The sequence below is a fragment of the Cydia strobilella genome, chromosome 27 (assembly GCF_947568885.1).
Source record: "Cydia strobilella chromosome 27, ilCydStro3.1, whole genome shotgun sequence".
NCBI classification, from domain to species: domain Eukaryota; kingdom Metazoa; phylum Arthropoda; class Insecta; order Lepidoptera; family Tortricidae; genus Cydia; species Cydia strobilella.
The window spans coordinates 6,264,438-6,276,997 of record NC_086067.1 but is presented as its reverse complement, the minus strand read 5'-3'; the positions used below and the strand labels follow the sequence as shown (position 1 = coordinate 6,276,997).

Sequence of the window (12,560 nt, the reverse complement as noted above, 5' to 3'; positions counted from 1 at the left end):
TGCATCCTAATTGGTTATCTTTATAGGGAGGCGATGCTTAGCCTAAACAACAATGTGCGTCTCATTAGCTCATTACCTGTTTTTACCCTTTTCATTATTAACATAAAGAATCCTAAATGCATCGTAATTGGTTATCTCTATGAGGCGGAGTTTCGCTCGCTCGTAAGGATCGAGGTATAACATTTTTCTGAAGTGGTTCACCGGGAATGTCCCGGACTGTACCATCGTTATAGCAACGTGGACGTGTGTGTGAAAAATACAGATACGGTATAACGTAACAGGTGCAATTCTTCCCAAACGACAATAAAATTCCACGAAGGCCAGTGAAGTCGATTAACTGACAATAAATAAACATTATCATGAAAACCATAGACGGTCCGTGGGAAATAAGGTAATTTAATATTTTATGAAACACGCGATCTTGCATTTTCTTGACAATAGTTTTAACTTTTTTCTTGGCAACGCATCTTACAAGATTCATATTTTTTTACCTCTTTTTTGTAGAGGTTTTTTCTCTCTCGCGTTTTATACACATGAGTGTGGAGGGGTAGTTGTCACTGTTACCTACGGGCAGCAGTCACACACTTAGCCAATATGGTATAAAAGTAATTTTAAACTTTACCAGAAACCCATGTCGTAATGCACAAGAATATCCCTCGAAGTAGAATCCAATCGAAATCTCCTGGCAACACTTTTATGCTCCTCCACCACTTTCCATGCGAAAACGTTTATGTTACGAGTCAAATCCTCGTTCAATGAGTCCATAAAACTATTCCACACGTCATTCTCTTGATGACTTTTTATATAGTTAGCGATTTTCTTATTCACCGGCTTTTTACCTAAAGCTAAGAGTCTAGATTCCCTCGCGAATAGGTAACGTAAAGCGGTTCGTTTCAAAATAAATATGTCTTCTAGAGTTCTTGCCATAAACTACCAAATTTAAAAACCTGGCAACCCTAAGTTTCAAAAATCGAACTCCGATTCGCGCGACCGGCTCTTTTTTAATCGGACGACACAGATTTGAAAAAATTAATTTGGAACGCGACTTTTTTTTAAACTAGACCGCATCAACTGATGAAGACAAAGGCGGTTACTGAACAGCCAACGTATTTTCACGATCAATTATCGTTCTTTGAAGAAGTTGACGTGATAAATTGGTGTAAATTATGTTAAATAGATCGTCGTATTACTTTACAGTTGTCAACAACATCCTTATCTCGTAAGCCAGAAGGGTTTAAATCGCTAAAAATAAGTGAATTGTACCTGGTTACATAATTTTCTACGTTGGAAATTATGGCGTAAACATTAGGCATAAAATAAAGGCACAAGTCGCTGCGGAAGGCTAATCCCCAACTCATTACAGTTATGACCCAAAAATAAATACAAAGGCAAAATTAATAATTACAGGCTATACAAGTGCACACGCTTGTTGAGAACCTCTCGACGAGAGTCTCGGCAATGATCCAACCCAATTGGAGAACGAGACGAGGCGAATAAGAGGGAGAAGGGAGCAGTATGTACTATGTACACACTTGTTCTCGGCCTGACTCGGGTCAAAAGAATACAATACACAGCTCGGGTCTCTCGACGAGTGTGTACAGCCGGCATTAGCTTGGACGGACTTTCGGCCAGTAATCAGGTCATAGTTGCCATTCGACTCACGCCATCACTTTGCAAGGTCGTGTTATATCGTCGGCGCCTGGGCAGTTAATACATACAAATTATGTCCAAATGGAATATTAAATAAGTACGCCATGGCGCTGTCACGACTCACGACGCTGTCATAGATTAAATAATGATACGGCAGATTCAAACATCATCACATCATCATCCTCCTACTGTTTGTCCCGTACGGGGTCCGCTTTCCTACTTTTTAGGGTTCCGTACCCAAAGGGTAAAAACGGGACCCTATTACTAAGACTCCGCTGTCTGTCTGTCTGTCCGTCTGTCACCAGGCTGTATAAAAATAGTATTTAAGTGAGGCTCCCATACAACAAACGTGATTTTTTTTCCGTTTTTTGCGTTATAAATATAAAAATAAATATTATAGGACATTCTTACACAGATTGACTAAGTCCCACGGCAAGCCCAAGGAGGTTTGTGTTATAGGTACTCAGACAACGATATAAATAATAAATATATAAATAATACATAGAAAACACCCATGACTCAGGAACAAATATCTGTGCTGATCACACAAATAAATGCCCTTACCGGGATTCGAACCCAGGACCATCGGCTTCAAAGGCAGGGTCACTACCCACTAGGCCAAACCGGTCGTCAAAACGCACGGTCGTAATGGTACGGAACCCTTCGTGCGCGAGTCCGGCTCGCACTTGGCCGGGTTTTTATTCTGACCACACACTACACTTCACTCTTTCCTTAGAAAGTGCTTACGATGACCGTGAAGAGGTGACAGGTGATATTTTAAATATATTTCTATAATTTCTCTTAACAAATATTACTTTCAATTTCTTATGATATAGGAGGGAAACGAGCAGACGAATCGTCTGAAAATAAGCGATTACCGTCGCCCATGGACCCCGCAACACCATGGGGGTTATAAGTGCATTGCCGGCCTTTAAGCCAACTGCCAACAAACCACTGTGTTGCCAACAAACCACTGTGTGGTTTGGCAGAAGAAAATATGTATCTAGTTATAAGATTTTTGAATATAAACGTTTTATTTAAACTAACAACTATGGACTGTAACTGTCTGAAAATAAATTATTTTTATTTTATTTTATTTTATTTATATAAAAAATAAATAAGGTGGGAGTGCGCTCTTTTCATGAAGGTTTGAATGTCATATACTATACTGCATTCACATCAAGCTGACCCATTTAAAATTATCCACCCCCTATGTATAGATACAGGCGTGTCATGTTTTAAGAATAGGGCGGCTGTCCACTGAGGCAGAGAGAATCAACCTTGCGAAACAGCCGCTCGCAGCATGTGACGTAGATTTAGGTGCTTATTTATTTTTATTTAAACATATTTATAAACGCTTTTAATAATGAAAAGCTTAACAAGCGCTAAAAATCAAGGGCATAAATATATACAGGGTGGCCAAAAATATGTGCATTCCCGTTGCCAGGGGGATTTTGGGATTATACTGAGCAACTTTTACTATGGGACCAACCCCGAAATCGCGAAAATGTTTTGGGTGTTTCATACATTTTGGCTGGTCCATTTTCTATGGGAGGGTAAAATTTTTTTTCGCGATTTTGTGATTGGTCCCATAGTAAAAGTATTGTGGGTTGGTTTAGTGGGTAGGCTCCTCCCCCTCTTTTCTCAATGGAAAGAGCCGGTTGGTGAGAGTCCCACATGCCCCCCCATAATGGGCCCACCCAGGTCTGGGGGACGATTCGTAACAGCATTCCCACACCGAGAAAAAAAGGGGGTACAGCTACAGACAGACATAATATTACTTGAATGTTCATTTGAAATTTCTTGTTAAGTATTACCCTGTACCTATATAGGTACAGGTAATACTACGTAGAAGGAAACCTTGAAATGTATTAATATAACTTTTGTATTTTAACAATAAGTTAGTTACACTTACAACATGTGCTGAGGTGAGACCATTTCGTGGCACTTTCTTTTTTATGTTTCTCTGTTTTGTATAATTTTCTATCTGTGTGTGCTAACGAATAAATTATTTCTATTCTATTCTATTCTATGTATTAGTAATAAACATAAAACATAAGTTAATATACAACTAACGAAGCAAGAGCTCCCCCCACTATTAAAGTCAAACCAACAAAAGCTCAAGCAACTGCTCTTACCGCAGGTCATCTAAGAAGTCACTGACCGCCGATATCATTCTGCAAATATAAAAAAATATGTCTATTTTAAGTTCGAGGCTGAAATGTTGCCTTTCACCCGAGTTAAACACTCTACTTTTCATTTCGAATACGAGGAAAGTAAAATGAATGTGTTTGTTTTAAAACATGACTAAGTATACATTTTTATAAGTATTTCTTGAGGGTACTTTCAATTAACAATTTAGGCAAAAGTATCGTTATTTATGGAATGGAGAGTCAAATATCAGAATGGAAATTGTATAACAAATCCATTTAAACTCAAATTTCAATTGTTAATCGTAAAAAAATTAAAAAAATCGTACTTCGAACGTAAAATTCTCTAGTGCAGACACGTATCATTTTCTGCACACCTTATAGAACAACAATGACCCTCTTTCATAGCATGAGAAATGAAAATAAACATACGTAACACATTAATTGATATTATTCATATTATATTCCGTTACAATTGTCGTAAAAACCTTGAGAGAAGCCCTAGTTTGTGAGATATTACGTAGGCTTGAAATGGCTTAGGAGTACTCGTAATCTACTTATTGTCTACGATTTATTTATAAATACCAAAGTATCTATGACCAAGAATGAGGGCTAACGCGTATGAATTTGCCGCTAGGGGCGCTAGTGTAGATGGTGGTCTTTTCCATAGTTCGAAATGTCAAATGTCACTTGTCACTTCAATGACTGACAGCTTTTCTATAGTCTTTTGGACCACCATCAACAGAGGCGCCAACTGGTGAGCAAAAAAACGATAGCCCTCATTACTGTGAGATTCCCTCTAAGCTAACTTTTAACCGATTTGACATTGCAAATGCCATGCAGAGTTAGGCCGCTTCCCCACTTGGCGGTGCGGTATCGGTACGCCCGCGACTCCGCGCTATTCAGGAAGAAATACTGCGTACTGCACCGATACCGCACCGCCAAGTGGGGAAGCGGCCTTATTCTGGTCGGACTCTACAGTATAGTCACAGAATAGGTAATAGTATTATCATACAGAACGGCCACGCACCGCCCCGCCCCGACTCGAATTACCTCGCCCCGCGACAGAAATCTGGCGGACTTCTGGCGTGCTCTCAGTACTATTTTTAAGCAACTTACTCACACTATGACGCATGACGCGTGTACGAACGTGCCGTTCACACATAGAAACGCGAGTGATTTTTGATGTATAGCGTGTCCGCGTGTCCGCCCTGTGGTATGTACGAATCTTCTCAAATGATTCTTACGCTCAGCCACAATGGCATACAATGGCCGACCGCTCGCATAAAAGAAACAATGGTTTTTGTTTAACAGATTAGGGTCTTAGACGTAAAAATCATTTGAGAAGATTCAAACTATACCTGGGGCTTTACCGCGAAAAACGGAAATCGAAATTTCTTTATCCCGCCCGCCGCCCGCGCCGCTTGGGGGGGGGGGTAAATAGTTATTGACAATCCTATAAAGTACAGTCAGCAATGCAAGTTTATTATACGTACAATTAAATACATATGTTTTTCTGCCATTCAAACCACACGGTGGTTTGTTGGAAACTTATAGGAAAGGAAGTCTTAAAAATTGGAATGAGTATATAACAAAGGCTATCAGATCGTAAAAGATACATTTTGATACGGTGTTGACACTGTCAGATAACTCTGATAAGCCACTCAAAATGGTTGTGAGAAAAGCGTGTTACTTATCTCTACATCAGTTTCTCAATTACAAGTTTCTAAAAAGAATTGTATAACCCCCTTATTCATAAAACTTTACAGTCCTGATTTAATTAATTTATGTTTTATCCCTTTCATACAAATACAAGTCAAAATGACAGATAAAGGCAAACGATTCATAGCTAATTCAGGTTAAGTAACGCGTTTATGAATAACGTCATAAGTGTATAGTATTAATAGTATGAGCAACGCTAACTGACGCGGACGCTTGCCGCGGCGGCGACGCATTTTAGGTACTTATAGTATGAATTGTCACAAATGATTTTTACGTCTCACACCCTAATCTGTTAAACAATAGTACATTATTGTCGAGGCTCGGAAGTAGCTACTTGCTGGCTGAGGATTCGTTTTAAACGGACGACCTTGGGAGTCCGTTTAATTGAATCCGAAGCCAGCAAGTAGCCTTCCAGCCGAGTCATATATAGTGCTTTTCTCAAAAATGGCGCAAAAAATGCAAATATAATAGAAATATTTTACAGGAGCAACATTCTTATGTATATATTTTCACAGAAAAAAGTAAAAAGATTTGCTTTGCCGCCGTTTTATTTTTTTAATTAAAAATGGAAGTGTATTTTTCTGCTGAAAATACGCCAACCTATTTGAGACACCTAAATAGTCGCGGTACCAACATTATAATAATAAGTACTGATCATCTGTTTGGCTGTTTAATGGACCTATGCCTTCATTTGATATGGCCACTTCAACTTTTAAAAAGTTTGGAACTCGACAAATAATGGAATTTGTATGCAACATTGCAGTCCCGAAATCGAGACTGCAATGTTTTTAACTTTTTAATTTTTTGACGGACCATAAACTACGCCCTTCGCGACCTACTTTTTAACCGGCAACGTCGACTTTGCCGTCCATTTTTTGAAAAAAAAAAAGGCTTTGTTTCTTTTATTCAGCGGTTACCAATGCTACCGCTACTGACTGAACGGGAACAAACTCGTTTAAAAAGAAATGTTACCGTCCTATTTATATGGTTCAAATGTATGTCAGAATCAGAATCAGAATAGCCATTTATTAAATTGACACATGCTTATCTTACGTACATTGTTTCATTTTTTACATTCATTGCTTATTATTTATTTAACGAATTAATTCAAATTTGAAATGGCCTCTCCTTCAGGGAGAAGAAGGAGGCGTGGTAATAAACTCCATGGGTTACCAGCCCTGCTAGGAGTCAAATGTATGTAGCAGCTTTGTATTCTGAGGCCACACACAGGCAACCGTCCGTCCTTCATTACCCAAACTCGTTATCTCAGAATGAGCTGTTACATTTTGAACCTTAATACTATCACGATAGTTGCTTTTTAACGACATGGATGCTTTGGCACGCGCTCGGCACGCGACTAAGGCGCCCCTCCATAAAAGAAAGCTTTTGTTTAACGGATAAGGGTCTGAGGCCTAAAAATCATTTGAGAAAATTCATACTATACCTACAATGGCACCCGCGCGCCTGCGCCCGCTTCGTGTACCCCGCCCACGCTAGCGGACACCCTAGTATACTTATAGTAGTTGATCATCCCAGATCTATACGTTTCTAATATTTGTGCCATTTTCATCCAAAAGGGTAATTATTGTCGGTTGTCATTGTCAGTAAGGCGCTATTTCCATATAGCTTCAATTTGAAATCAACCTTATCGGCAAGCGACAATGTGGTACCTTTTGGTTGAAAACGTCACATTTTTATCTGTTCCTGAAATCTCGATTTTGTTTTTTAATTTAGATAAAAAATTATAGCCAAATTTTTAATTTCGGCAGATCACAGGAACAGAATAATTAATTTATTTATTTAATTTTTAGGGTTACCCAAATGGCAAAAACGGGACCCTATTACTAAAACTCCGCTGTCCGTCTGTTTGTCATCAGGCTGTATCTCATGAATCGTGAAAATTTCACAGATGATGTATTTCTGTTGCTGCTATAACAACAAAATACTAAAAAGTACGGAACCCTCTGTGCGCGAGTCCCACTCGCACTTGGCCGGTTTTTTTGACCCGCCTAAAATCTCAATTTCAGTATCTAGTCCGCCGTATGTATTTTGATTCACATATATATTCCGTTAACCGTGTTTTATTGCAGTTAAATTCCGATCATTGAGATGAGAGAAAGAGAAAGTGTTTGCGTATCGAACTCATTAATATTAATTTTGAGCAATTACCGTTATTCATACTGACGTGATACTTGTAGATATGTGGAGTGACGAGAAAGGATAGGATTAAGAACGATATTAGAGGAAGTTTGAAAGTAGGCGGTAACGGAGAAGATGAGAAGTAGTAGGTTAGTTAGCCAAGGATGTAAGTAAAGGTAGGTAGATATTATGGCACCAGGCGCTCGACGTGAGCCATCAAATATAGGTTCCGGAACCAATGTGTCAAGTGTCAAGATTGTGTCAAGATCAATGTGTCAAGATTGTCACAATCATCTACTAAATATTGCCTGCATTTTAGTTTTGTCAACTATGAACTTCAGGCGTCTATTATTAATACAACGTTATTGATGTTAGCGTGGTATGGACATGTGATGAGGAGGGATAAATGACAAACGAAACCGCCAACGCCATCTAGCCGAGAATAGGCCAAAGGTAGGTATTGGTGGTAGCGCCATCTGTACGAAAATAGAATTTTCTTTATTTCCGAGGCACGTTTCTTCCTTACATTTTATTCATCTTATACGGAGAGACTGAATACCTATTTTACCTACACAAGATTCATAACCAGAGGTCTTTATCCTTAGAATACAATAAACATACCGAAGACATTATTTTTATCTTACGTTAATCCGGATTATAGATAATCGAGTTATTTTATCGTTTATAGTATATTTAATTTAAAGTATTATACTTATATAATTATAGTAAACCTTATAGTAGAGTATAATAAAATAGGTAGGTAGGTATAGATAATTAGATAAAAATATAAAACGTTCAAGGTAATTTTTAGGATTCCGTACCAAAAGGGTAAAAACTAGACCCTATTACTAAGACTCCGCTGTCTGTCCGTCAGTCTGTCTGTCTGGCTGTATCTCATGAACCGTGATAGCTAGAGAGTTGAAATTTTCACAGATGATGTAAGTATTTATGTTGCCGCTATAACAACAAAAACTAAAAACAGAATAAAATAAATATTTAAGTGGAGCTCACCGATTTTGTGCCCCACAAACGTGATTTTTTCGCCGTTTTTTGCGTAATGGCGCGGAACCCTTCGTGCGCGAATCCGACTCGCACTTGGCCGGTTTTTTGATATTATTCAAAGTTGAATTTCCTGTCAATTATTTCTCCGATCTCCTTTCACCGATCAATATTTCGAAGTGTGCCTTGATTTGTCAATATAAAATTCTTAAAATAACCCGGCCAAGTGCGAGACGGACTTGCGCACGAAGAGTTCTGTACCAATGTACCATCACGCCAAAAAAGGGCAAAAAAATTACGTTTGTTGTATGGGAGCTCTACTTAAATATTTATATTATTCTGTTTTTAGTATTTGTTGCTATAACAATAGCGGCAACAGAAATACATCATCTGTGAAAATTTGAACCATAGGACGGTAAAAAAAATTTCAACGACTTTGTTCCCGTTCAGCCAGTAGTGGTAGCATTGGTAACCGCTGAACAAAAGAAACAAAGGCTTTTGTTTAACAGATTAGGATGGGATGGGAGGCGTAAAAATCATTTGAGAAAATTCATACTATAGCCTAGAAATCCAGGGGCGTAAGCCGCGTAAGCTGAACTGGTGGCCTTTGTCACTTTTTTCTTTTGTATGCGACATCTATAGTTTGTCAAAGGACTGTCTTATTTTAAACATAGACAGAGATAATCATACTATCTTTGTCTTGCACTAGTACTAGCACCCAAAAGAAAAGGATGAGTATAGTTTTTTTTGTTCTTATTTACTGCCAATTTGGTTTGACCAACTATATATCAGTTTATAAATGTGGAATACTTTTGGCTGTCCTTTCTCTTGAAGACATGAGTAAAACAAAAGTAAAAGCACAAGTGAAAACGAAATCCGCGACCGGTATAAATAAAGTGAAATGTTTTTGGTCCTGTCGCGAATTACTTTAACGAGCTGCATTTCAACCAGTATGATGACAACGACAACCAAAATTCATTTTACGTAACAGGTATTTACGTACAAGAATGCACATTTGAGTAAATAGAGGCTCTGCCGCGAAAAACGGAAATTGAAAACGTCATAATTCGGTTCGGGTAGGGCAGGCAGCCTTTAATACACATTACAGACATATTAGAAGACAAATACATATTATATTTCTAAGACATATTAGTTACTGTTTTTTAGGGTTCCGCACCCAAAGGGTAAAAACGGGACCCTCTTACTAAGACTCCGATGTCTGTCCGTCTGTCACCAGGCAGTTACACAATAAATATTTCTGATTTCTGAACCGTGATAGCTAGACGGTTGAGTTTTCACAGATGATGTATTTCTGTTGCCGCTATAACAACAAATATTAAAAACAGAATAAAATAAATATTTAAGTGGGGCTCCTATACAACAAACGTGATTTTTTTGCTGTTTTTTGCGTAATGGTACGGAACCCTTCGTGCGCGAGTTTTGCTACCTCCACTGCCAACTGTAGTTAACCTGAATAGAGATGTAAATATATTTGCATAAGTATCCACACGTGCATTCATGTAAACCACTGCATTATCACGGCAGTTATCACGCCAGTTTACAAGGGAGGGAGCAGAGACGATATTAGTAATTACAGACCCATATCGGTGCTACCAGCAATCTCCAAAGTTGTTGAAAAATTGCTTAATTCCAGATTAATAGCTTACCTAAACCAATTTGATATCCTATCAAACACTCAATTTGGTTTTAGGCAACGTAAATCAACCGAAGATGCGGTAGCAGCGTTAACCTCACTAGTAGTAGAGCAATTAGATGACCGGCAAAAGTGTATGTCCGTATTCCTAGACTTGAAAAAAGCTTTCGATACCGTTTCTGTTCCCATCCTTGTACATAAACTAGAAAAAATTGGAATAAGAGGAACTCCGCTTCTTTTACTTAAGGACTACCTGTCTGATAGAAAACAAAAAGTAAAACTAGAAAACTGTACAGGGGGGCTTAAGGAAATCACTTACGGCGTACCGCAGGGAAGCGTTCTTGGTCCAACCTTATTCCTAGTTTACATAAATGATCTCTGCGGTATGCAAATCACTAATGCTAAAATCTTCTCGTATGCCGACGACACCGCTGTCGTTTTTACAGGGGCGACTTGGGATGAAGTTAGAGTTCACGCTGAGCAAGGATTACGACAAATCCAGAAATGGTTGCATAATAATATACTAACGCTTAACACAGCAAAAACAAACTATGTTTGCTTTAGTATTTCTAACAACACACAACCTAGCAGTAATTTTACTATTAAAATACATATTTGCGAAGATACGCTGACCTCTGGAATATGTAGTTGTAGCTGTCCAATCATCCAAAAAGTTGCACAAGCCAAATACCTAGGAGTTTTCATGGATCAGCGGCTCTCTTGGTACCCACACCTTGAATATGTCTCCTCACGAATAAGAAAATTAATCTGGATCTTTAAAAGTTTAAGATATGTGGTGCCAAGGGGAGTGGATGAATCTAGAGACTCTGCCAAAGATTTACTCAAAGAGATATATATTGCTTTGGTACAGTCCGTCATAATTTACTGTATACCTATCTGGGGAGGCGCAGCCAAAACGCGTTTCTTACAACTGGAACGTGCACAGCGCAGCCTATTAAAGGTCATGTATTTTAAGAAAAAAAGATTTCCCACTAAAAAACTATATAGTATGACAAAACTTCTTTCCATAAGAAGATTGTTTATTCTTTACATAGTTCTGAAAAAACATAACTTATTACCATATGATAACACTTGCACACAAAGAAGACGAATGTATAAAGTTGCTACTGTACCTCAAAATAATACTAAATTTGCAAAACGGCATTACGTAGCATTATCTGCACACTTATATAACTTCTTTAACAAACACCTTAATATTCACAGTAAAAACTATTATGAGTGCAAAAAGATTATACCGGCTTGGCTTTTAACACAGACATATGAGGAAACAGAAGAATTGCTCATTTGACTAACCTATTGAACATAAAATATGTACACACAGCCGTACAAAAAATTTTCACACCCACACACACACACACACACACACACACACACACACACACACACACACGAGGGATTTTACATCTGTTTATTTTTCTAATTATATGTACATACCTTTTGCATGTCTTGTATAAAGCTTCTCAGCATTATTATTGTAACATTTGTAACTGTAAGTAAATCTTAATGTAATATTTACCTAGCATAAATACCTACTCATAAATGTAGCACGCGCTATTGTTAATATTCTCCAGATAAGGAAGGGCGGTACCTCCTGGCACAGGCTTTTAAAGCTTAAAAGGAGGTTCCAACCACTAATTTTTAAGATGATGAGATTGTTAAAGAAAATAAACATTTTTGATTTTGATTTTGATTTTGATTATGATCCTTAAATCAGCGCCAGAGAGTATCATATTGCGTACGTCACGAATTCTTCATTTGAGTGTTAGAAATTAAATTGTAGTTAGACAAACACTACACATTGATTTAGACATTTAGAGAAAATAACATTTTTTAGGGTTCCGTCTTGTCCAAGTGCGAGTCGAACTCGCGCACGAAGGGTTCTGTTCCATTACACATAAAACGGCAAAAAATCACGTTGTATGGGAGCCCCATTTAAATATTTATTTTATTTTGTTTTTAGTATTTGTTGTTATAGCGGCAACAGAAATACATCATCTGTAAAAATTTCAACTGTCTAGCTATCACGGTCCATGAGATACAGCCTGGTGACAGACAGACGGACAGAGGAGTCTTAGTGAAAGGGTCCCGTTTTTACCCTTTGGGTACGGAACCCTAAAAAGCATGTTTCAGGAATCACTCTATTGATTGGTGAAAGCCGCATGAAAATCCGTTCCGTAAGTTTTTGAGTTTAGCGCGAACGAACATACAGACAGACAGACGGGGCG

General features: G+C 38.2%; 2 protein-coding genes across 6 annotated transcripts in view; one reads left to right on the top strand and one right to left on the bottom strand.

The window, feature by feature from the left end:
* Window positions 1–12,560, top strand: part of LOC134753608 (putative fatty acyl-CoA reductase CG5065) — a 416,745-nt gene that overhangs the window by 371,361 nt on the left and 32,824 nt on the right. The window lies entirely within an intron of this gene.
* LOC134753601 (juvenile hormone esterase-like) overlaps window positions 1–12,560 on the bottom strand; it is a 31,611-nt gene that overhangs the window by 12,767 nt on the left and 6,284 nt on the right. For 2 of the 5 annotated variants that reach the window (XM_063689527.1, XM_063689528.1), the window contains exon 2: window positions 3,789–3,827. The exons of 1 other annotated variant lie outside the window; for it this stretch is intronic. In XM_063689527.1, the coding sequence (XP_063545597.1) occupies window positions 3,789–3,826 (38 nt within the window). In that variant the 5' untranslated portion in view covers window position 3,827. Of the gene's footprint in view, window positions 1–622; window positions 925–3,788; window positions 3,828–12,560 lie in introns of those variants that run through there. 2 more of the 5 variants (XM_063689525.1, XM_063689526.1) reach the window with 1 other exon arrangement.